The sequence below is a fragment of the Anolis carolinensis genome, chromosome 4 (genome assembly GCF_035594765.1).
Source record: "Anolis carolinensis isolate JA03-04 chromosome 4, rAnoCar3.1.pri, whole genome shotgun sequence".
Classification (NCBI taxonomy): domain Eukaryota; kingdom Metazoa; phylum Chordata; class Lepidosauria; order Squamata; family Dactyloidae; genus Anolis; species Anolis carolinensis.
Genome location: NC_085844.1, coordinates 184538566 through 184564818, shown reverse-complemented (window position 1 = coordinate 184564818; position 26253 = coordinate 184538566). Strand labels below are relative to the sequence as shown.

The following is a 26253-nucleotide window of genomic DNA, read 5'->3' as shown; positions in this document are numbered from 1 at the left end:
GCTTTTGCATCAGCAGCTTGCCTATGGAATTGCTTCATTCTTTGATTGAGTTCATGGCTATACGTTTTTGTTGTTACATGCAAAAAAACCGCCAAAAAACAGGTGTTGAATTATTTTACCTATGGCATGCTGTATAATTAAATCTAGACCAGATCTCACTCATTTTGGCCATGGTGGTCCATGCCTTAGTTACCTCCAGGATGGATTATTGCAGTGCACTCTACATGGGGCTGCCCTTGAAGACGGCCCGGAAACTACAATTAGTCCAACGATCGACAGCCTGATTGCTAACCGGAGCAACTTACAGGGAGTGTTCAACCTCCCTGCTCCATTGACTTTTGGGTCCCAATTCAAGGTACAGGTAATCACCTACAAAGCCCTGCACGGTTTGGGACCCGTCTACCTTCGCGACCGCCTTTCCCCCTATGCCTGCACGATCTCTTAGATCTTCAGGGGAGGCCCCCCTCTTGTTCCCTTCACTATCGCAGGCTTGGCTTGCTGGAACGAGCGAAAGGGCCTTCTTTGTAGTGGTCCCTCGGCTCTGGAATTCCCTCCCTAGGGAGATTAGACTGGCCCCAACCCTGTCTGCCTTCATCAAACAGCTCAAGACATGGCTCTTCCAGCGTGTGTTTGAATAACCACCAACATGATAGACCCCTGTCACTGATACATGACTTCCTAGCACTTTATCTCCTTGCTATTTATCCTACCCCGCATTATCCCAGCCGATTCTCTGACACTTGTCCATGCACTTTATTAAAAGCCCTTGAAATTGTGTATTTTCTTATGCCCAACCCCTTTTTACCCATAGTGGTTGATGTTTGCATCAAGTGGTTGATGTTTGCTTGGTGATTATATGTTTTATTGTATGTTATGCTTTAACCGATTATTTTATTTGATTGTTGTTTCATTGCTTTTAGTTATTGATATGTGTTTTAAATGGTTATACTTTGTTTCTGTTTTGGGCTCCGCCCCATGTTAACCGCCCCGAGTCCCTTCGGGGAGATGGTGGTGGGATAGAAAAATAAAGTAATATTATTAGTAGTAGTAAATGAGAAGAACTGGTTTTAAAAATAGGATACATGGGGAAGGAATGGATGTGAAATAACCAAATAGTATGTATACTGCTTTACTTCATGGTTCCTCTGGGTTGCTTCCTTTTCTTTCCTCCAGGTAACCTTCTGGGATGTTACACCACAGGAGGACATGATCCTTATTATCCGCTTTTACCACTGGCCTAGTGGGAGAACGGCGCCTGCCCCTTGGGACAAAGGAGCCAAGCCTCAGCCCCAGCCACTAGTGGGCAGCGAACAATGGCTAGCTGCTTGGACTGTGCTCAGGTTGACCAAGAGGTCTGAATCCTCTAAAGTGATGCTTGCAGGTATTCCTCCAACCTTTTAACTTGCCTGGAATTAGGATACCTTCTGCAGCTGGGGGTGGGCAACTGAATAGGTGGCTAGGGTCCAATTTTCAGCCCTGTGAGCAAAACCTGAACATCAGAACTTTTAGTTCCCTTCTTTTGCATTATTCATGCAAAATCATCTTTTAAAGTATGTTGGGGGGTGTGGCATTGGGATGAAACCACCATGTTTGTGGGCTGGTGGCATTTAAAACATTGTCTCAAAATCACCCCACAGACAAATAGCAAGCTTGCTAGCTAGCTAGATATTTGGGAAGTACTGTATTCCGGATTTAGGGAAATCTCTGGAGGGGCTTTGATCCTCTGAAGCTGTTTGTGGTCTATGGCAGGGGTTCTCAAACTATGCTCCGGGGAGCTCTTGGGGCTCCACAAGTTATTGTGAAGGCTCCATGGTGCCATGCTGCTTCCTGCCTCCTCCTCTTTCTTTCTCCTCCTGGGAAATGCTGGGAAATTAAAGTTTGGGGCTGGTGAAACAGCAGTGGTGGCCTCCTGGGGCATGCACCCTTTCTCCCCTGCCTCCCTTGCTGCTTAGACTCTTTTTCTCAGCACCTTCCCCCTCTTACCTTCTTTGCTTCCAAAACCCTATTTCCCTCCCACTGCTCTGGGGGTGCTTTGATTGTGCTTTTACTGCATGGCAGAAAGGGGTTGGGCTGGATGGGCCCTTGTGACACCCCTGGCAGCGAGAGCACTGGAAACCAATACATCGAGGCCAATAAACAATCTAATATCTTTATTAAAGAAATAAAACAAAAACAAGCAGAAGATAAAGTTCATCAATAGACCTTTCAGGAAAGGTCAAATATAGTCCAGTAATATATTGTCCAATGTCTAATATTAGAGTTTAAAGTTCGTAATCCAAAACCGAAACACACTCAAACTTCCAAGCGGTTTGAGTGGGGAAACGTCCAAGTCTTTGCTAGAGTTCAATGTAAGTCCAAGGCAAGGTATAGAAGACAAGGCTGGAACCACGGCGAGGCAAGGCAAGGAAACACGGCTAGGCAAGGCACGGAAACTCGGCTAGGCAAGGCACGGCTTGACTGGAAGGTAGTGGATCCAAACGCGGTCCACACTTGGCTGGAAGAGAAGTTAATCCTCCAACTGACACGTTGACTCCGCACTGGCTAGCCAGCGCACAGAACTTTTAAGGAGCTTCAAATCTTTCCACAGAGCAGGTGTCCAAATGCTCTTTTCCCAAGGGAAAAGAGCTAAAACAACATCTTCGACCAGATGCGATCCTCCCTGAGAGTTGTCAGGGGAAAACAGGTTAATCAGCAGATTCTCTAGCCGCTAATCGCACGCTCCTTCTCCTGCCAACTTTCTCAAACCTACTAGTTTCCCAAAATATTTGTCTATCAAAGGGAGGGGAATTGGTGGGAGAAGGCTCCGTTTCAAGGGCCTTTTTAATGAGCTGTGGACTAGAATTGTCAATAGGAAGCAGCTGGAAAGAGGCAGAGTCTTGCTGAATCGGCACAAACTCCATGTCCTCATCACTGTGGTCCATAATGGAGGCAGGATCACGGCCCAAGGGTTCAGGGGACATCACAGCCCTGGGGTTGTTCCTATTACTACTACTACTACTACTACTACTACTATACAGTGTAGAGTGCCCTCTGCCAGGGCACTTTGTGCTTTTTCTGCATGTCATCAGGGGATTGACTGGCTGTCCCTGAGATTGCTCCTATTATTATTATTATTATTATTATTATTATTATTATTATTATTATTATTATTATTATTACAAAGGATTAATGGCCATCTATTGGGGGTACTTTGATTGTGCTTTTTTCCTGAATGGCAGAAAGGGGTTGGACTGGATGGCCCCTGGAGCCTTCCACTGAAATACTGTTAAGTTTATGTTGGTTAAAATTGTTCTTAATTTTAACTATTATATTGTTCTTTCCTCTTTTTTGCACAACAAGTAATACAAATGTAGTGTGTATAGACATTTGTTCATGTTGTTTTCAATTAGTTCACACAAATACTCTCCATCCATCTGCCACTGGCCTAGCCCATCTACCAAAGTTTGCCCATATATATGGTCCACGAGAAAGCTTTAGATCAAAAAGGGCTCAATGGCTGAAAAAGTTTGAGAACCCCCTGGTCTATGGGATGACTCCCTCCCCCACTCTACACTAATGAAGGGCCTCCTAGTGCCAGTCCCCAAAGTTGTCTCCCTTTGCTTCCTCAGGTCAAGGGCAGGAAGGAGAGCGTAGAGTGCTTGGATGGAACACAGGGACCCACACGCTGGCTCTGTTCCATGCTCCTGTGCCACCTGTAGTAGCCTTGTCAACAGTGGTAAGTGCACCCAAAGGCAGGATACCAAGCAGGTACACAGATCACGTCAGGAGTGTAATTAGAAAAGGGGGACAAAATGAGAATAATGCCCACCAATAAAAATTCTGCCTCCCCAACAAAACATTTCTTCCTCCACAAATTTTAAGCGTTATAGAGAGTGAGGAACGGAATATCATTCACACCTAAAATACTTGTTGTATTCCCCATTCTCTTAATAACTTTGCTTGTCCCTTTTCTTTGGATGCCTAAATTGTCTTTCTAAAAGCTCAACTAGAGTTTTAGACACTGCAATGCCAGAAAGGTGAGCAGTGAAGGAAAACTTCAAGTAGGGGTAAGGTTCTTTTTTTTGCTATATCTATCTACACCCCTGGAGCACACCAGCATTAATGCAAAAGCAAAATGTGCAGGACATACTGGACTGAACAATGATGATTCCATTCTTGCTGTTGTTATTAATACAATACTCCTAAATGGTTCTCTTTAGTAGATGCTTTAAAATACAGTTGGCCTTCAAAATTTGCAGATTTAACATTTAAAGATTTGATTTTTTCATAAACGTGGTTCATTTGTTTTCTCTATGAAGTTCTAGGTTCTCCAGCACAACTCTATGGTCAATTCTCTTACTAGAGAAAATGTTTATCTGTAGATCCTCCAGCACAATTATATGGTCAACTTCTGGTAGAAGTTGACCATAGGATTGTGCTAGTGGATCTAGAGCAGTGGTTCTTAACCTGTGGGTCCCCAGGTGTTTTGGCCTACAACTCCCAGAAATCCCAGGCAGTTCACCAGTTGTTAAGAGTTTAAAACATCTGGGGACCCACAGATTGAGAACCACTGCTCTAGAGCTTCTCTCTAGTTTTAAAAGGGGGGCGGTTAACATTTTTCCACTTTTGCAGGAGTCCTGTACCCATAACCCTGAGAATGTGGAGGGCCTATGGTAAAGTAATTGTAGGTAGAAACCATTTAATATTTGTAGGATTTAGTCTATTAAGCCTGTCTAGTCCGTCATGCATGGATTCCCTGTTTCTTAGCCTTACGTTCTCATGCTTTTTTCTTTGTTGACACATGGCAATACATCTCACAGTCAGCAGAACAAGATCAGAACTTTAAGCTGTATGGCGATGCAACTTTGAGACTGCATGTCTTTAGCACCCAGAAGCCTGATCTTCCTTTCCCACCGGAATCACCATTTGTATTTAACCCTGCAAAAACATGGCCAGATGTGAGTATAGGACAGAGAGCATTTTGAAATTCTTGTAGAGAGTGTATGTTATATCTGGCTCATCCTTTTTTGACCTGAGAAAATTAAGCACAATAGAAGTAATCAGTCATGGCAGATTCCCCATTTACTTCCCAAATCCAATGTGCATAATGTGTCATGACGTTCTATGGGTTGTAATTCTACAGGAAGCTTTTATTCACCATGTCAGGGAGACACCTCCTCTTGAGTCATTTGATACTGGGGATGGCTTTGACCTGTACATCGATGGAGCTCGCTTTCTGCCTGATGGCATCACGGTTACCAGAGTGACTGCTTGCATCTTTACCAGCAATTACAAACAGTAAGGAGGAAGGGATTCTTTTTCTCCTGCTCTAAAAGTTTTTGTTCTACTTTTCCCCTAATCTGTTGAACATTTGTTAATGTTGCTTTGGGGCCTGTTTTTATTTTTTAACCTTCAGGAGGTGAGCTGCTTAAATACCAGCATATTAAAGGTTAAACCTGTGAGGGTTAAACCTATCACTCATCCCCTTCGTACAGGGCCAGTTCTTAATGGAGGCCCATGAAGCCGCCGCTTTGGGCACAGCTCTTGCTGGGCGCTCTCAAAGCGGCAGCGGCGGTGACCATTGGGTCGCTCGCTGCGGAACAAGGAAATACTTGCTATTCTCGCGAAATATCGTGAGATTTCTGTGAGATCTCGCAGAAATCTTGCGAGATCTCACAGAAATCTAGCGAAATCTCACGAGAATAGCAAGTACTTCCTTGTTCCGCGGCGAGCGACCCAATGGTCGCCGCCGCTGCCGCCTCCGGTAAGTTTTGGGGGGGGGGGGGAGGCGGCGTTAGGTTTGCATACATACTGAAAAAACCTAGGGCCACTCCTGCCTTCACATGCCAATATTACATCAGTTTCAATATGCTGATACCAAAGGCAATTGTGTCATAGATGTCTTACACATAATCCGCAATTTCTGACATTATCCAAGTGGTATAGGGAGAAGTTACTGGAGAAGTGACTGATTCCTATGCTATCATGTTAGAATACATCTTTAGTTCAACAAAAATAAGTATGTTTGTACCAAGAAGAAGAAAAGGTTGTTTCCCTGCAACCATGTTTCTGTGAGTGGTCATCTGTGAAAGTTGCACATACGGTATTTTCTGTGTCTGTGCAGTCAGTTTGAAATCTTCTAAAACTCTAGGATACATTTTGGCGGAAGGTGCGCCCACACTCTCCATGGAGGTATACAGCCAGTGGGAGGGGCTACAGCCTCAGTTCCTCCACTGCATAACAGCAGCAAGAGAAATCGAGGCATGATGAGATAGTGGGAAGGATGGGTGGGGACGTGCGAATTGCATAGATTATCACATGAAGAAACATGGTTACAATTAAGCAACTCTTCTTCGTGGACTCTGTGAAATCACACATAGACTACCAAGCTACTAACCTTAGATGGTGGGAGTCATGCCACCAAAGAGAAGAAGACTGCTCTGCCAAAGGCTGCATCTCTCCTGGAGAGAGTATCCACTTTATAGTGGGTAACAAAGGTGAGTGGGGTAGATCAGGCGGCCACCTGGCAGATGTCCTCTAAGGATACGCCCTTTAGGAAGGCTCAAGATGTGGCCACAGCCCTTGTGGAATAGCCCTTGATCTGTGAGGGGAAGTCACAGCCCGCCAGTTGGTAGGCCAAGCGGATAATGAACACAATGAGGATAGTCACTGGGGAGATACAGGAAGGCCACTGGCATCCTTACAATGTTTAAGAAAAAGTCTGGGGAACTTTCTGCAACTAGACATCCTGTGAATGTAGAAAGCCATGGCCCTGCAAATATCCAGAAGGTAAAGGAGTTGCTCCAGGGTGGATACTATGTCCTGTGACATGTGGAACTTAAAAACAACTTTGGGTAGGAATGTGATGCAGCACAACCTTATCCTTGTAGAAGCGTAGGTATAGTTCATCTACACGGAGAGCACACAGCTCACCCATTTGTCTAGCGGAGGTGATGATGATGAGGAAAGCTGTCTTCCACGACGGGTGGAATATGTCAGTCGAAGATGGGTTCAAATGGCGGTTTGGACAAACATGAGAAGACGACTTCCAAACTCCAAGCTGGAGTGGGAGGTGTCACAGGAGGCTGGACATTCCTGTAACCCTTGATAAAGAGTTGTACCAATGGGTCTGATAAACAAGAAGGGTGTCCTCTTCACTCCAAGGTACCTGCCAATGCAGAGTTGTTTATGATCCACTCATAATACTTTCATGAGAAAATTACCTGTGTTTTCTTTTTAGGGTTGGCCCAGACATTTACACCGACATTGACTTGAATAGCAACATCTATGATCCAGCTTACAATTACTCCGTTGAAATCCGGGAACTGGTGTTAACACCATGTGCAACTCTTCTCTTAAAGGTTTGTGCTGGGGCTGGGTGACATCCAGGGAAATGCTAGTATTTCTCAATTAGAATAATATCTACATTAAAATATTAAATAATGTCTATGGATACTTTGTAGGTTTATTCAATTGATCCCTTGAGCTCCAGACTCATCCAAATTGGCTGGGCAGCTCTCAGTCTTTTTGTGGAATTTGGAACACTCTCAGCCCCTGAGCCTGGAACAGAGGGGATTCGGGTGAGTTAACTGAAGAAGATGGTAGAATTCAGAAGAACCAGCCTAACAGTGAAAACTGAATTTAGGAAATGTCTTGAATCCAGTTTTATAACACTGACAGGCTCTAGGAGGATCGTGTAAAGAAAAGTGCTATTTTCTCCATCTTAAAAATACCCGGTTCACCCTTAGCAGTGCTTTTTTTTGGTGGAAACCCTCATTATCTTCCAGAAGACTAAGATGGTATTGAACAATACTGGAAAATCGCATTGTATGTTATTATTTCATTACAGTATTCCCTCACTTATCGCGGGGGTTAGGTTCCAGGACTACCCGCAATAAGTAAAAATCCACGAAGTAGGGATGCTATATTTATTTTAATATTTATACATTATTTTAGTAGTTATGCACTATTTTAAGCCTTTATCAACCAATCATGTGTCGATAAATCACCTCCTCCTCCTGTTGCCGCTTGGGCTCCTTTTCTCTCCCTTTGGCTTTTCCTTCCTCCCTTCCTTAGGCTGTAAATTGTACTTTTTTATGATTTATAATAGTCCTTTAGAGTTTATTGAAAAACCGCGAAATAGCGAATCTGCGAAAAGTGAACCACGAAGTAGTGAGGGAACACTGTACATTTGATGTAGATAGTGCTCTAAGGGCAACATAAGACATTTTACAGAGGTGTAATAAAACAAATACTATTGTGACCTGTTACCTACTAGCAAAACTGTTACAAGAAATACACTAAAACATGGTCTGTCAATTATACTTGGTTTACTGTTTGCTTCCAGGTCTCCTTAAATGATGGTGCTCATCAGCTTCGCATTTTTCACAACAGTCCCTGCCCAGACCAGCCTTTTTCTACCCTTTCTTTGACCTCAAAAGGACGGTAAGGACTTCCAGACTTATATCCCTTCCCTGTCCCACTTCATCGTCATATTTTGGATTTAATATATCTTCCCTACAGATATGTGCCTTGTGCAACCCTACTGGTGCGGCTTCTCAAGGCTCCTGTAGATTCCAGTCATCACACTTTGCAAAGAACCATGATTCCTCAAACACAGTGGGTCCAGCTGGGCCTCTTCCAACTCAGGCCTGATTATTCTGATGGCGTTTATTACTCAGACTCAGCCAGACCTACTCCAGGAGAAAGTTGCCTCTATGAGGCTATGATGATGAGGTGAGCTGAGTTTATTCTGACTCACAATTTATTGGATTACAGTAGAGTCTCACTTATCCAATACTCACTTATCCAACGTTCTGGATTATCCAACACATTTTTGTAGTCAATGTTTTCAATATATTGTGATATTTTGGTGTTAATTTCGTAAATACAGTAATTACTAGATAGCATTACTGTGTATTGAACTACTTTTTCTGTCAAATTTGTTGTATAACATGATATTTTGGTGCTTAATTTGTAAAATCATAATGTAATTTGATGTTTAATAGGCTTTTCTTTAATCCCTCCTTATTATCCAACATATTCGCTTATCCAACATTCTGCCAGCCCGTTTATGTTGGATAAGTGAGACTCTACTGTAATTAAATCGAAAGACTATCTTATAGCCATAAATACGTCAATCAATATGCCTAATCTGTGCCATATTGAGAACTAGTTTTCATTCCCCATAGGTCAGTTGTTTCAGTTCGAGAGATTATTCAACAGCTTGTTGGACATAAGAAGAGCTTGAACACAGATGAGGAAATCTTGACCTGGATCCACAAGAAACTAAAACGGGAACCAGACAGTAGGCCACAGTCCTTCAACCTCACCTACATCTCCAGATACATCCCAACATATGGCATCAAGGTGAATGGCAATGCCCCGGCTAGCAAGAGCAATTTTGTAGGAGACTAAAATTATGCAAACATGGGTTTGGGTATAAGACAAATTAAGATCTTCTGATATATTTATGCATAAATATGCATAAAGTCAATGTGTTACTATACAACATTTCAAGCAAGTCTCTAAATCAGTATTTGGTGCTTCCATTATATTATTTAACTGCAAATCTCATCTTGTGTCTCTACTGACTAAACTGGCCACAGATAGTGGGAGTGATAACTCCAAAAACATTTGGACCCAAACCCTAAATATTCATTTCAACAGGGCTGATACCTTATGGCGAATCTGAGGTAAGGCCTGAACTTGAAAACAGCATCCAGCTTTTAAAAAAAAATATTTTTAAAAAACAATTAACACAAAAAAACACACAAAAAACAACAACATAAAGCATAAACCCATCTCCGAGATTACACAGAAAGAAAGTAGGTAAGGACAGGGAAAAGGATGGGACAAACACTGTTTGGGATGGGATTGTGGTGGGGAAAGAAACATTGACTCCAGTCAAATAGGGAAATTTGCCTAGAGTGAGAGGACGATATAACCTAAGGTATATTTACCTTACACCCGACAGAAAATGTGTAAGCTGCTCCTGGAAAAAGAGAGAAAAAGAAGAAAAAAGGAAAAAAATTAAAAAAAGAAGGAAGAAAATAATGATAATAATGATAAAAATGACTTCCATCTATTGTATAGCATCCAGTTTTTATATTTGGCTATGTACCTTTGTCCTCGACTGCAGCTTTATCTGCAATACAGTAGAGTCTCGCTTATCAAACCTTCGCTCACCCGACTTTCTGTATTATCCAACGCAACCAGCAGGCCTCTCTGTGCACTGGGCGCCTGCTGGGAGAGGTGAGAAGCTGCTGGCGCAGACTTTTCCCATTGGGCACAGAGTCCGGCCTATTACCCATTACCAGAATATTTATATCCTAAGCACTCAAAATCGGCAGTGGGAAAGTAGATGAGATTAAAACTATGCTCACAAAGTGGGACTGAACCTCAAGAAAAACTGCAAGTTAATACTGCTTTAATATACCACATCTCTCCATATCTGACTATTTATAGTTCCAGAGGCTCCAAAGGGGAATAGGAAATACCACTCTACAGGAGAGTAATGTGAACATGACCAAATCACTTTTATTTACATTATTATAGCACATTCTGTTATTTTCATATTAATTTCATATAATGAAACCAAAGAACTACACAAATTACAAACTAAAGACAAAACATATCACAAGGAATTCAACCAGTTCTTCTCACAAGCAGGATGAGCAACATCCAATTTACAAAATTCACATATGTAATTTGACGTTTAATCCCTTATCCAACATTTTCGCTTATTCAACGTTCTGCCAGCCTGTTTATGTTGGATAAAGAAGACTATTGTACTTAGGTGTCATTTTTAATTATATTGAGTCAAATACGAAAATCTACTGATTAGTTGGGATAGATGCAGCTACAGCTCTCAACCAGCCAGTTGCATCAGTATCACTCAGATCTTTATGCCTGTTTTTATTCTCAGTATCATTCAGATCTTTATGCCTGTTTTTATTCTATCAGTTCCAATAATCTATATATATAAAAGAGTGATGGAATCAGGGCACCAGACAAAACAGCAAAACTACAGGCCCCCCAACTTCGAAATTTGACAACACAACCCATCATCCACGGCTCTAGGTTGATACAACAAAAAGAAAAGAAAAATGAAGTCCTAATTAGAGGGAAAGGAATAATTGTTTTTATCCAAGAGCTGCCAGTTAGAGGGCTAAGCTCCGCCCACTTGGTCTCCTAGCAACCCACTCAGCCCAGGGCCTCAGTTTCGCTGTTGAGTTTAAATTAGAAATGGTCAGAACATTAGAGACTCATCTCTGGTTACTTGAGTGTTTGTATTAATGCTATGACAGTCGACTCTCATTTAACCGGCACCTGAGGGGAGTGGTTGATGCCGGATAACTGAGAGTCGTCTCTGGTTGCTTCATAGTTTGTATTAATGCTATGTCAATCGACTCATTTAACCGGCACCTTTGGGGAGTGGTCGATGCTGGATAACGCAGAGTCATCTCTGGTTGCTTGAGAGTATGTATTAATACTATGACAGTCGACTCTCATTTAACCGGCACCTGTGGGGAGCGGTCGATGTCGGATGACTGACAGTCGTCTCTGGTTGCTTGAGAGTTTGTATTAATGCTATGCCCCATAGTATGCCATCACATAACCCTGTATGGACTAGACATTAATACTGAAATGCAGCCATTGAAAGCAAATATAAGACCAATGCAGTTCAAACTGAATTATATGGTCAGCATAGACCCATGTAAACCAGTCCAAGGCCATTCAAACCGCATTATATAATAATAATAATAATAATAATAATAATAATAATAATAATAATAATAATAATAAGGCAGTGTAGACCCATATAACACAACCCAATGAAATGCAGTGCAAGAGCCAACACGGCCAACTTGGTATAGTAGCGGTGTTTGGAGGTGGTTGAATTTGCTATCCAGGAGTTGTACTTCACCCGTATCTAGAGAGCACTGAAGATAACCAACGTTACATCTGGACCAAACTTGGCACGCAGACTCAACATGCCCAACTGTGAAGACTGGCACGATTTTGGGGTCTGGGAATTGTAGTTCACCTGTATTCAGAGAACACTGAACTCAGCAAGTGATGGATCTCGACCAAACTTGGCACACAGATCCAACACGGCCAACTGTGAATAATTGGGGAAGTTTTGGGGGAATTAACCCAAAATTTTTGGGAAATTGTAGTCCACCCACATCCTTCATATTATTACTAAATATCATTGCTATTGATTACAGCAGCCTGGGGGAGGCGCCTTCCACTGAGCCCTGTCTTCTGCTGGTCCTTCTTCAACTCCCTGGACAGGAAGGGAGGGGTTCAATCAGGGCCAGCTAGCAAACTGGGCCTCCAAACAAAGGATTCCCCCAGGGAGGAGGCAGCCAGGCTTTGAAGCTGCAAAGCCATTACATGCTAATCAAGGTGACTAATAACAGCATGTATACCTGCCGCACCGAGACTATTCCAGCTCACCAAACTAGGATTACAATAGGAAGAAAACGGCCATACTTTGCGGCTGCAAGGATATTCACTGCTAATCCACCTGGCCAACAAACAAATCCAAAAAGCCACAGCAATACATGGCCGGGCACAGCTAGTGTTCTATACAACCTGAAATTTATCTGCTCAGTGTTAAAAGCCACTAAGTTTCAAGATACTTTGCTGTACATAACTGCAGAGTATCATGAGAAGTGTGTAGCACTCCAGATGTTGTTGAACATTTCACCTCAACTTTCACCTCTGCCTGTGTTGAATAATAGCTAACTCCTATTACCATAAATCATCACTTTTTTATGAACAGTCATGAGACATGTTTAAGCCTATTTGGCATAAACTTTGGTGGACTATAATTTCATCAGATGCATGATGCTACACTTGACATTGGCTCAAGTTCATAGTCTGTACCAAACAAATTGTGTCACAAGGACTCTTGATGACATAAAATTTGTCCATGATCCTCCATCAGAGAAAAAAAAATATGCCTTTTGTGCTATGCATCATCCCAACCTATCTCATCAGCCAACAGCTACATGAGGAAACAGTTTTCTTCTGGTGGCGATTGAGACAGTCTGGAGCCATATTATTAAGATATGTTTAACATTTCGTTTTCTGATTATAAGTAACAAAGCTTTTGTTATATCATGTTGTTAGCTGAACTGATATCTATCTGTGTTGTTCCAGTTTGCAGTGGATAGAGCAATGAATTTACCCTGGTCAGGCTTGACCACAGCCCATTTCTGCTTCAATCCACCTGGAGCATTTTACTTTGGGAGAGATTGGCTGAAATATGACTATCCCATCTTCCTTAAAGAACTTGACACAAACAGCTATGAGAAATGGCCTACATGGCTCGATGGTTTCAAGGTATTAGTCAGTCTACTACTCATCCTACAAAAGTAGTAATTCAAGGAACTGTTTTGCACTATCCCATGTCCAGGCCTTTTTATAGCCTGTTCACTCCCATTTTAGTATTTCTGGTCATTAGTGTTTGTCGAGCATTTGATGGTTTCAATGCTGTTGTTTTATATTCTTATCAGGTTTGTCATATGTCACTAGGATTTATTTTATTGTGTTTTGTTGTAATGGATTGTTTGAGAACCCCTGCTCTAGAACATTTATCCACTTAAACCCATTATATTATATCTGGGGCGTATATACTGAAATGCTGGTGTTGGTAATGAGTCGGTGTTCTTCAACAAATTACACATCATGGTATTAGATATATATGAGTCCTTGTATATAACAACTTGGACAGCTTTTTCATTCAGAACATGGAACCTTTCTCCTGTTTTCCAGTCCTGTCCTCACAGGGTTTACTATGAGCATTCAACAGTTATTATCCACCTGTCCAGAAGAGCAGAAAGTTCAGCCCATATGACTGAAAACAAAAATGCTCAGCCAAGAAAGAAAACAACCAACCCGAAGGTAGACCACTCAGATAACACACCAAGTGAGGCGTGGACTGCTCTCCATGTATTTTCTACAGGTTACTGTAACACTGGCGTTTACCAATTGCCCCTATTCCAAGGAGCTCCTAGCAAGGTACTAGGGATGTTTATTTACACATTTAAATAACAACCCAATCTATACCAAGAGATTTCTGGGATTTTGAAGTTATGGGTATAACACTAGAGGATTCTTGCTTATAATCTAAAATCTGGTACATTCCCTTGAATGCTATAACCACAGATGCACATGATGTATGAGGATGTATACTGACATTGATGGGATGTTTGCCGTAAAAAGAAAAGGTTGCTTACCTGTAACCGTGTTTCTCCGAGTGGTCACCTGTGAAATTCGCACATATGGTATCCCTCAGCCTATGCTGACAGTTCACGGAATCTTCTAGAGCTCTCCCAGCGGAAGCCCCGCCCACTCTACCCCATGACCTATATATAGCCAGTCCGAGGGGCTGCCGCCCAGTTCCCAAGGTTAGAGGCATGACAACCTCCCAAGGTTAGAGGCATGACATAGTGGGGAAGGATGGGCGGGGATGTGCGAATTTCACAGGTGACCACTCGGAGAAACACGGTTACAGGTAAGCAACCTTTTCTTTCCTCCATCGTGGTCAACTGTGAAATACGCACATATGGTAGATTAGCGAGCTACTAACCTTGGCTGGTGGGAGTCATGCCACCGTAGAAAAAAGTACTGCTCTTCCAAACGCAGCATCGAGACACTGCATCAACCTTGTAATGTCTGATGAATGTTGATGGATTGGACCAAGCAGCTGCACAGCAAACGGCATCCATGGGCACACCTTTCATAAAGGCCATTGAGGTGGACATAGATCTCGTTGAATGGCCTCTAAACATGTTCTGGCAACTCTCGGCCAGCTAGCTTGTACGCGTATCGAATTGTAGCTACAATCCATGCCGACAGCCGTTGTGTGGAAACTGGTGCACCCTTAGTATCTTCACGATATTTCAGAAATAATCTTGGAGATTTACGAAAATCAGCTGTTCTGTCAATGTAAAAAGCCAGTGCTCTTCGAACATCTAGCATGTGTAAATTCCTTTCTAGTGCTGTTGATGGATTTTTGAAAAAGGCTGGAAGGACTATTTCCTGGGAAGTATGAAACACAGATACTACTTTTGGGAGGAATGAGACATCAGTGCGCAACACCACTTTATCTTTATGAAATCTTATATATGGGGCATCCACCCAAAGAGCACACAGTTCGCTTGCTCGTCTAGCAGACGTAATTGCTACTAAAAACGCTGTTTTCCAAGACAGGTAAGCTAAATCCGCAGTAGCCAGGGGTTCGAATGGAGGCTTCATTAAAGACGACAATACTAATTCCAAACTCCAGCATGGAACTATAGGAGCGACTGATGGTCTGTCAGGACCCAGGCTGCAGAGCACCAATAACCTTACACAGAGGCCAGAATCTATCTAATATCTTTATTAAAGAAATATATAAAGTCAATAAAAACATGTGAAGAATATAGTTCAAAAGCAGACCTTTCAGATAAGGTCAAATATAGTCCAGAAATGTATTGTCCAATATAAGATATTAGAGTTCAAAGTTTTAATCCACTTGACCGAAACACACACTTTGCCAAGCAATAGTGTGGGGAAATAACAGAGTCTTTATAGTCCAATGAAGCTTGGCAACAAGGCTGGAATTAAACTTGATTCTTGACTTGATCCAAGACTTAAAACGAGGCAAACATGAAGCATGAAACAAGGTCCGTGGCAAAACGTGAGACAAGGCAAGACTTGAAACTTGATCCGGGAAGCAAGGAACTGGGATTACGAAGTCCACACACGATCTCTCTCCTCAAGCTGATCAATTGACTCCGCAAAGTATCCCTGGCGCTAGGCACCTATATTGGGTCTCGTTTTCCCACCAACAGAACTCTTTCCCTAGAGAATGAGAAGCGAAACCCAACTCTGTCCAGATGCATGACTCCTTAGAATTTCCCAAGGGAAGCAGACCTAATCAGCCATTTGTTTGGCAGCGATTCTCATGCTTCTGCGATTAGCCTCTCTGGCTCCTCTATCTTTGGAGTAATTTTCCCTCCGGGAAAACGGGGGGGAGTTCTGCCCAAGGCCTGTTTGGCTGAATTCTTGTGGGCAAACGTCAACATCCTGCAGGTGGAGAGGCTCCGGCTCTGGCTGAACCGGCGAAAATCCCATGTTTTCCTCTTCGTCTGCCACAATAGTACTAGGAACAGGACTACAAGGCCCATGAGTCATCACATGGTCTCAGATTCTTAAAATCTCGAAGAAATAGTGCAATTAATGGGTCTGTGAAACATGATGGTAAACCAGCTTTCCTCCTATACCAGGATATTGCAGCAAGATAACATTTCAGCGATGATAATGATAATCCTGCATCTACAAGTGAGCCCAAGAAGTCTAGTACTATGGCAGACGGTGCTGATTCTGGTTGAACTCCTTTATGTTGAGCGAATGTTTTAAATCGAGTCCATTTATACATGTATGATCTCTTTGTGGACGTTCTATGTGCTGCTGACAGTATCTTTTGCACTGAAGCAGATAATGTTGGAGTCACTGCATTTAACGAATTCGCCACGCTGTCAACTTGAGCTGAAGCACATCCGGATGCCAGACCATACCTCCCTGGGTTGATAACAAATTCGGGCGGCTTGGTAGGCGAATGTACTCCCTCTTGGACAGAAGTAAGAGGCTCGCAAACCATGGCTGTCGAGGCTACCACGGGGTGATTAGAATGCAATTTGTTTTGTCCTTCTGTATTTTGGAAATCACCTTCGTGATAAGGGGAATTGGTGGAAACAGATATAGAAATTTGCCGTTCCACTGTTGAAGGAACGCATCCCCTAGACATCCTGGTCTCAGATTGGCAGGTTGGCGAGCACAGTACAGAGGGCATTTCGAAGTTTGTGGTGAAGCAAATAGGTCTATGCGCGGGACTCCCCAGTAATTGACTAACATCTTCACTACTTCCTCGTGGAGTGACCATTCGTGGTTCGCAAAAGATGTCCTGCTTAGTTGGTCTGCAAGGACATTTTCTTCTCCCGGCAGATGTATCGCCATTAGGTCTATTTCCTTGTCGATGCACCAATTCCACAATTGAAGGGAGAGTTGAAGAAGTCGCTTTGATCTCGTTCCTCCTTGTCTGTTTAGATAGTACTTTGTAGTCGTATTGTCGGTGATGACTTGAATGACATGTCCTGTGAGAGCTGGTTCGAAAGCTTTCAGTGCCTTCTGTACTGTGAGAAGTTCTAAGTAGTTTATGTGCTCGCCTGCTTCTTCCTTTGACCAAATGCCTTGTACTGTTAATTCCCCTGTGTGGGCCCCCCAAACACGTAAGGATGAGTCCGTTGTTAAAAATATAGTTGGTTCGGACTGCTTGAAAGGGAGACCAGCGCAGACATTGTTGTGGACGGTCCACCATAACATTGATTTGCGTACCTCCAGTGGAAGGTACAATCACATATTGGGATTGTCCACCAAGGGGTTGAAAGTATTGAGGAACCATGCCTGTAAGATTCGCATACGCAGGCAAGCATGAGGTGTTACGCTCGTGGTAGAGGCCATGTAACCTAGAATTACTTGAATCTGTTTGGCAGAGATGTTCGGTTGTTGGATTGCCATTTGCACAGCATTTTTTTGGGTTAGGAAATGGTCCTTCGGTAGATAAGCTTTTTGTTGTATTGAATCTATGACAGCCCCAATATATTGAATTGATTGTGTTGGTTGGAGATGTGACTTCTCTAGATTCACGATAAGACCTAAAGACTGGAGAAGGGATAACGTTGAGTCAATATCAGTTTGTAACTGTGAAGGAGAGTTAGATACGATCAACCAATCATCAATATAGGAGTAAACAGTTATACCTCGTAAACGGAGGGCAGCTGCAACTACGGCCATGCATTTCGTAAACACTCTTGGGGCTGTGGTCAAACCAAAGGGAAGGACATTAAAACAGAATGCATGATTTCCAATCATAAATGATAGGTATTTGCGATGGTCTTTGTGTATCGATATATGGAAATAAGCATCTTTCAAATCAATGGTAGCAAACCAATCTCCTTTATTTAGTAGTGGAAGAATCAATGACAAAGTAATCATTCTGAACTTTTTCGAAATAATGAAAGTATTTACTTCCCTTAAATCCAGAATTGGTCTACGTCCCCCTCCCCTTTTAGGTACCAAGAAGTAACGTGAGAAGAAACAATTTGGTAACATATCTTGGTTAAGGTGTTTGATAGCACCTTTATTTAGGAGTGCTTGGATCTCTTCCCATAATGCAGGAGAGGGGGGAGTTAAACGAACCACACCAACTGGTGGAAGTTTAGAAAACTCTATAAAATAACCAAACTCTATAATGTTGAGCACCCAGCTATCAGACGTGATCCCATGCCAAACTGAGATAAAAGGTGCCAGTCTAGAACCAAAAACAGGTAATTTAAATGTATTTTCTATAGGTTTTGTAACTAATGGTTCACAATCCGCCAATGGGCGGGATGAGGAAATGTCAACTTGGTTTTTTATTTTTGGCGAGTTGCTAAAGCCGACGCTTTGGGCCACCTAGATTCCTCATTTTACCAGTGCCTCGACCTCTTGCCTGATAAGATTGTTTTCTCTGAGAATTGTATCTAAATTGTGATGCCCCTTTGAATTTATTATAGCCTGCACCTTGTTGTCTATCTGATCTCCTGTAAAAGGGTTGCATGATTGGCTGCCAGCGTCCTCTCTGTTGATATGGTGGCTGGTAACCGTATTTAAACATTGTTTGTCTCATTTCTTGGCCATGTTTCAGATTGGCATCAGTTTATGAGTTAAAAAGACCTGTATTGTCCATAGGGAGGTCCTCTGCAACAGCACGACCTTCTTCCGAGAGTCCTGAAGCACGTAGCCAGCCATGCCGGCGAATCGAAGTAGCTATAGCGAATAGTTTCCCAGCAGAGTCTGCCATATGTTTCCCTAAGTCTTTCTGCAGCTTAGCCAAAGAAATAGCCTCAAGGTGGAATGCTCTGGCCAGTCTTTGTTGATCATGAGGCAAGAGACTAATAAAAGGCTCAATTTTTGACCATAATAGGGTTTGATAAGCCCCCATATATGCACCATAGTGGGCTAGTCTTGTAAATAATGCCGCAGAGGTATGCACTCTTCTACCCAGGGCGTCAATTTTGCGTCCTTTGTCTGGTGGTGTTGGCATTTGCTTTCTAAGGCGCTTGGCATGAGTTGCGTCTGCAACTACTGAATTTGGTTTAGGTGGACGTGCCAGCCATTCTGCTGAGGAAGTGTCTAGTTTATACATGTTGTCTACATATCTAGGTATGGCTGGTACTGCTGCTGGTGCGGTTGGTATTGTACCTGCCAGCTGAAGGAAAAACGGTAGTGCAGGTAATGTTGTTGGTGCTGGTGGTCTTTGTTGAGCCGCTGGAAAGAGAGGATCATCCACAGTGGTAGGTATTTTAGGGGTAGGTAAGGCTAGTGCTTTAGACATTCGGATCATCAGAGATGAGAAACTATGTAGCTCCTCAGAAGTTGTTAATGACTCATCATTGTCCACAAGGATGCTTTGTAATTGTTCTGTATTATCACTTGAATCCGATTCCAAGATCTCTGTTTGTTGTGAGATGGTCTTGATATCTTGGGTATAGCTTGTATTGGTGGCTGTGGTAGTCCTAATCCAGACATTGCTACTGATGTAGCTATATTTAAATTTTGGTTAGATATTGTAGTTGCATTATTCTCAATATTAGAGGAGGGAGAAAGTAATTTTTGATGAGTTATAGTTTTATTGGTGTTTTCCTTTGAGACGCCTGCATTCTGCAGTTCTCTTGTTGCTAAGGAATGCTCCAGAGAGCCCTCTTTTGGGGCTGAGTCAATTAAGGGGTTAACTCATACATTTGTATAGGATTACAATTGGCTAATCCTTGGGGAAGAGGCACATTTGAGCCTGGTGGTCCAAAATAATAGTATTGTCCATCTGGGGAGATATGCCACAGATTTGCCTGTTGACCCTGGTATTCATATTGAACTCCTCTCCATTGATTTGAAAGGGGATGCTCCTCCCTTTCCCTTCTTGAATTCTTCCTGCCTCGGTTTCAAGCCCTTCCTGAGCTGCTTGAGCTCGATGACAAGCCTCCAGTGCTCGAATCCGAGGAGTGGCTGCTGGAGGAGGAGGGGCTAGGCCTTCTACGTCGATGCTGATGGGAGTGGTAGGAGTGGCTACGACTCCTATGCTTGCGTCGGGAGTGGCTATGGCCTCCGCGCAGGCGTTTGGAGCCTCGGGATGGGCTTTGGCTCCGATGCCTTTTGCGGAGGCAAGAAACTTCCATTCCTGGGCTATGGAGCCCAATAGGTAAGGAGGGAGCCTGCATTGCTCCATTCCATTTTGATACTTGGCCTTCAGGCCCTTCCAGGATTGGCATTGCGGGCATCGAGCCCGAAGCCTGTACTTGCTCCTGGGATTCGGCTTTTGCCCCCGGGGAAGCCTCTGTTTCCTCCTGGTTTTCAACAGTCTGAGGCTGGGGTGCAAGCACCTCTTCTGGGAGCGTCGGAGAGGGCTTAATTTGTTGATCCTCATTAGCAGCCACGACTAGCAGTGGTGCTGAGGATTGCCGATTCTTATCTTTATTTATCTGAGGTAAAGTTGAGCCATCCTGACGTCCGCTGCCATTTTGGGGGGCCGTTATAGTCATTGAATTTTTGAATTTCTTGGATTTTTTTCTCTCAGGAACTGCAGGATTTTGGCAAACTTCTGATAAGGTATTTTGACTTTCCAAAACTGAGGAAGACAGCAATGCTTGTTCATAGAGCATCGCTTTTAGACGCGATTCTCTATTTCTTCTTGCCTGGGGGGTGAATCCCTGACAGATGGCACAGGATTGCACTATGTGCCCTTCTCCTAGGCATAGAAGGCACATTGTGTGCCCATCAGTGTCTGGTAATTTTCCTCTGCAAGAGGTACATCTTTTAAAGGCAGTAGCTGATGCCACTAGTCAAAATTTACTCTTTAAAGTGGAGAGCAGAGAAAGGATTCTCTTAACTGTCAAGCGGAAAAAAGGGAACTGGGCGGCAGCCCCTTGGACTGGCTATATATAGGTCATGGGGTAGAGTGGGCGGGGCTTCCACTGGGAGAGCTCTAGAAGATTCCGTGAACTGTCAGCATAGGCTGAGGGATACCATATGTGCCTATTTCAGTTGACCACGATGGAGGAAACAAATATTCATCACATTTTGGGGGAACTAAGTTGGGACATGAATATACCTTGCAATTATTTCATCATATGACTTTACTGAATCATTGTCATTTTAATAACTATTAAGGAGAAAAGCATTGATACGTAAAAGTAGCCTATAAAAAACAGGCAAAAGATGAATTCTAGGGATTTTTATGTTCCAGAGCATCCTGTACTTTCCAAAGAACCAAGTCACCTTGGAGCCTGTGGTGGAAGAAAGACAGAATAAAAATTAAATAAAAAACTAAGCTTGCCTGTACATGCCTATTGTCTACAAATACCACCTTGTCAGATTTGTGGTGTGAGGTTGATGAATGTACAACGCTGCCACGTGCCCCACCTTACTGAAGTGATTTGACAGTTGCCCTTATTTCTATTTTGAAATGGAAGAAATTTGGTGCATTTGCTCATTCAGTTATTGGTCCTAGTCCTAGTATGTACAATTTAATCAGGGCTTTATAATCATTTTCTCATTTTGAAGCTCAGGGAGAAGAGGGTTGGTACAAAATTCAGTTCAAAAGTTACAAAGGATAATTTTGTTTACAAGATGAATTACTTCAGAATACTGCTATCCATTGATTCTCCTTTCAATAAATTATTTTATGCAGCTATGAAATAGAAAGGCACAAAGCAGCTCAGTTAGTGTTTTGTTCCTTCCCTGAACAGATCATGTTGGCTGCTTTATCTCAAGGAAAATGCAATAGTGTGATAAAGAACATGCTTCATAGACAAATGGTAAGTGCTGAGACAAGCATAGGAAGTGGTTTTATAAAGAATGTAAAGGTCTTGATTTTATGCATTTAAAACGTGTTAACAGTGAATTTCGTAAAGTATACTTTTCCTTGCTATCCTTTGTATGTGAAGTGTACAGCAATGGTGTAGAATTTGCTGTCATATGTTACTCTTGGTCACAGAAAATCTAACTGCTCAGAATGTTTCTGTGAAGGCAAAAAACAAAGTATGTGAAAAGAGTTAGCAACATACTGAATCAGACTGAGATCCTATCTAGTCCAGGGGTCTATCCACATCACTGCCCAGCAACTGATGGAGGCATATTGCCTGACATTAGAACTAATATACAGTACACCCATTGTGACTAGTAGCCTGATTTCTATGCATCAATCCTACATTTTTAAACTCATCCAAGCTGACAGATGCCAGTATCTTATAATACTGGATTCCAGCCTAATTCAAAATACTGCACAGTATTTTCACATTTAGGGTGGAATCCAGTACTATAAGATACCGATGTCTGTCAGTTTCGATTAGTTTAAAAAGATTGGATTGATGCCTAGAAATCAGGACCTTTTTCTCACCATTCTCTTAAGTTCTCAAACAAGGGGAGATTCCTATCCACTTTCTATACCCCATTTGGGTCTGTCAGCTTCAAGTACATTTTTTGTTCTTTGAATGAACAGAACCCTAAACCAGATGTGCCCTCCAGCGTGTACCTACTCCTTCTGCTCATTGGTGTAAATGGGAATTATAATTTTAAAAAATCAAAAGGAAACCAGGTTCAGGAAAGCATTATTAAGCTATACAATAGATTTTAAAAGATGCATGCAATAGACATGGACTTTTCCTTACTTCCATTAGTACTCTACTCTAGGGCATCAATACTGCAGGTATGATGAGTAAGAATATATTTCTTTCTAGATCCAGGTAGTGCCAGGTGCATCTGTGGTTGTGCGCATTGCTGATGGAAGATGGGATGGAGAATTCAGCTATACATCATTGGTATGTACAACTAAAGTGAAGCTGAGGATGTTATCTATTCATCCCATCAATACAGAGGATGAGTGCTGTCCTCCCTACTAACATGAATGCCTCTGTTCTTTCTGCAATCCTATGAGACTATGCAGCCAGAGCATTCATTATTTTACAGGGATCTTGCCCCGGTGAAGTATGTTAAAGCACTGAGCTGCTGAACTTGCAGACCGAAAGGTCCCAGGTTCAAATCCCTGGAGCGGAGTGAGCACTCGCTGTTAGCTCCAGCTTCTGCCAACCTAGCAGTTCAAAAATATGCCAATGTGAGTAGATCAATAGGTACCGCTCCGGCGGGATGGAAACGGCGCCCCATGCAGTCATGACAGCCACATGACCTTTGAGGTGTCTACGGACAACGCTGGCTCTTCGGCTTAGAGATGAGCACCAACCCCCAGAGTCAGACATGACTGGACTCAACGTCAGGGGAAACCTTTACCTTTTTTGCCCATAATAATGTTTATCAACTCACTGAAAATTTGGTAGAAGTCCATGGCAAATGACTGTATACTCACACAGCAGACCATCACATCCTGTTATTTTTCTGCTTTAGGACATTGAGCAATTGTTTCTACCAAAAGAAGCATTAGGCTTGTACAACAAGGAAGCCTCTGGAGTAAAAATTGCAGAATTAATGCTACAGGAAACATCAGAAAAACAGGTAAAATATGTTGCCTTTTTTGAGGAATACAACCATTTGCAGAGTGAACACATACAATTGGGGGGGGGGGAGTATTTAGTCAGATACCAATTGTACAAGTTCTCCCACTTAAAAAGATGTGAGGGGCCTGTAATTGACATCATAGGTAGGCCTCAACTATGAGAGACAACATGAGAAAACACGTCTGGAAGATCACATTGTCTGATTTTTCACGATTTATTTGCAAATGAAGGTGGAAAATAAGTATTTGGTCACCTACAAACAAGCAAGACTTCTGGGTCTCACAGACCTGTAACTTCTTCTTCAAGAGGCTCCTCTGTCCTCCACTCATTACCTTTAGTAATGGCACCTATTTGAACTTGTTATCAGTATAAAAGACACCTGTCCACAACCTCAAGCAGTCACACTCCAAACTCCAAAGAGCTGTCGAAGGACACCAGAAACAAAATTGTAGCCCTGCACCAGACTGGGAAGATTGAATCTGCAATAGGCAAGCAGCTTGGTGTGAAGAAATCAACTGTGGGAGCAATAATTAGAAAATGGAAGAGATACAAGACCACTGATAATCTCCCTTGATCTGGGGCTCCACGCAAGATCTCACCCTGTGGGGTCAAAATGATCACAAGAACGGTGAGCAAATATCCCAGAACCACACGGGGGAGCCTAGTGAATGACCTACAGAGAGCTGGGACCAACGTAACAAAGGCTACCAACAGTAACACACTACACCAACAGGGACTCAGATCCTGCAGTGCCAGACCCCCTGCTAAAGTCAGTACATGTCCGGGCCCAACTGAAGTTTGCTAGAGAGCATTTAGATGATCCAGAAGAGTATTGGGAGAATGTCATATGGTCAGATGAAACCAAAGTAGAACTGTTTGGCAGAAACACAACTCAAAGTCGTGTTTGGAGAATGAATGCTCAGTTGCATCCACCTACTGTGAAGCATGGGGGTGGCAACATCATGCTTTGGGGGTTTCTCTACAAAGGGACCAGGGCGATTGATCCATATACATGAAAGAATTAATGGGGCCATGTATTGTGAGATTTTGAGTGCAAACCTCCTTCCATCAGCAAGGGCACTGAAGATGAAACAACAATGATACCTAGCACACCGCCAAGACAACAAAGGAGTGGCTTTGTAAGAAGCATTTCAAGGTCCTGGAATGGCCTAGCCAGTCTCCAGATCTCAACCCTTTAGAAAACCTTTGGAGGGAGTGGAAAGTCCGTGTTCCCAGGGACAGCCCCAAAACATCACTGCTCTTGAGATCTGCATGGAAGAATGGCCCAACATACCAGCAAGTGTGTGACAACCTTTTGAGGACTTACAGAAAACGTTTGACCTCTGTCATTGCCAATAAAGGCTATATAACAAAGTATTGAGATGAACTTTTGTTATGGACCAAATACTTGTTTTCCACCTTCATTTGCAAATACATTTGTGAAAAATCTGACAATGTGATTTTCTGGATGTTTTTTCTCATGTTGTCTCTCATAGTTGAGGTCTACCTATAATGTCAAATTACAGGCCTCTCTCATCTTTTTAAGTGGGAGAACTTGTACAATTGGTATCTGACTAAATGCTTTCCCCCCACTGTATATACTCATGTATAAGTCAATCTCATACGTAAGCTGAGGGCAGATTTTCGGGTCAAAATTATGGGTTTTGATATAACGTGGACTAATTCGGGGTCATTCCAGAGAGGAAACCATCAATGCCGCCTCAGGAGGCCAGCTGCGATTTCCCTACTTGGGCATTCAGAAAAGTAAGAAGCACCACCATAGTCGAGAGAATAGAGGGGGCCAGTGCCTCTTTTAGGTTCTCCCAGGATGAACTGAGCTTTTGACCCCCTGGGAAAAAGGGGATAGCTTTTTCTGATAGGGGCTTAAGGTACTGTGATCACATTGACCCCTAGATGTCAACCCAGGTGTTCTGGGTTAATTTTTAATTAAAATTTCTTATCCATGAACATATAGGGTATATGTGATTATTCTGATGAGATCAGATAGGTCATTTAATATATAAACAAAGCATGTAAAAAGTTTTGAATCCAACAGAAGATACTGCATTCTCAAAGAAAGCAAAAGACACATTAAAATTTACTGTGCGAGTAAATTAAAATAAACCACTTCCCAGCCTTTTAAAAAAATTGGCAGTGATCAATAGCACACCTGCTCTTTCCACTTTGGATTTAAATTTTGCATTTGTTCTTTATTTCAGATAAGGCTGATGGCTCTGGAGCAATTTTAAATGTTGATAATTATTCAATGGTGCATTATCCTCAAAATACATAAAGCTGCCAGAAATGGATGTTAGTACTTCAAAAAACCATTCAAGGGACAACCATCACAGAAACAGGTATCTTTGGCTCGGTAATCAAGAATTTTGCTAGTAACCAGGCAGTTTTCCACAATGGGCCATGGTTATTTTCCTCTGCTTCGAAGTTTTCTATGTCAACAGCTGGGACTAGTTTACCAAACCAGCCTTTTTTGCAATTAATCTGAACAAATCTTTCAATACAATAAGAAAAGCCATCTCCTTATCTACTCTACCCAATAATGCATTCTCAATCTGTTGTATTTCCCTTGTTGTTCTGGTAGTTCTTATTTTTGTTTCTACTGCTCTTTTCATTGAACAGAATGTAATAAATGATTGATATAGTTAAAAAATGA

General features: G+C 42.5%; 1 protein-coding gene across 2 annotated transcripts in view; it reads left to right on the top strand.

The window, feature by feature from the left end:
• Positions 1-26253, top strand: part of ccdc17 (coiled-coil domain containing 17) — a 51187-nt gene extending 24934 nt beyond the window's left edge. The window contains exons 17-31 of one of the 2 annotated variants that reach the window (XM_062979631.1): positions 1174-1381; positions 3609-3715; positions 4800-4937; positions 5123-5277; positions 7220-7340; positions 7443-7559; positions 8327-8424; positions 8503-8715; positions 9171-9348; positions 13153-13335; positions 13768-14013; positions 21822-21890; positions 22812-22892; positions 23473-23580; positions 25802-26253. In XM_062979631.1, coding sequence (XP_062835701.1) covers positions 1174-1381; positions 3609-3715; positions 4800-4937; positions 5123-5277; positions 7220-7340; positions 7443-7559; positions 8327-8424; positions 8503-8715; positions 9171-9348; positions 13153-13335; positions 13768-14013; positions 21822-21890; positions 22812-22892; positions 23473-23580; positions 25802-25831 — 2052 coding nt within the window. In that variant the 3' untranslated portion in view covers positions 25832-26253. The remainder of the gene's footprint in view (positions 1-1173; positions 1382-3608; positions 3716-4799; positions 4938-5122; positions 5278-7219; positions 7341-7442; positions 7560-8326; positions 8425-8502; positions 8716-9170; positions 9349-13152; positions 13336-13767; positions 14014-21821; positions 21891-22811; positions 22893-23472; positions 23581-25801) is intronic. The other variant, XM_016993224.2, reaches the window with a different exon arrangement.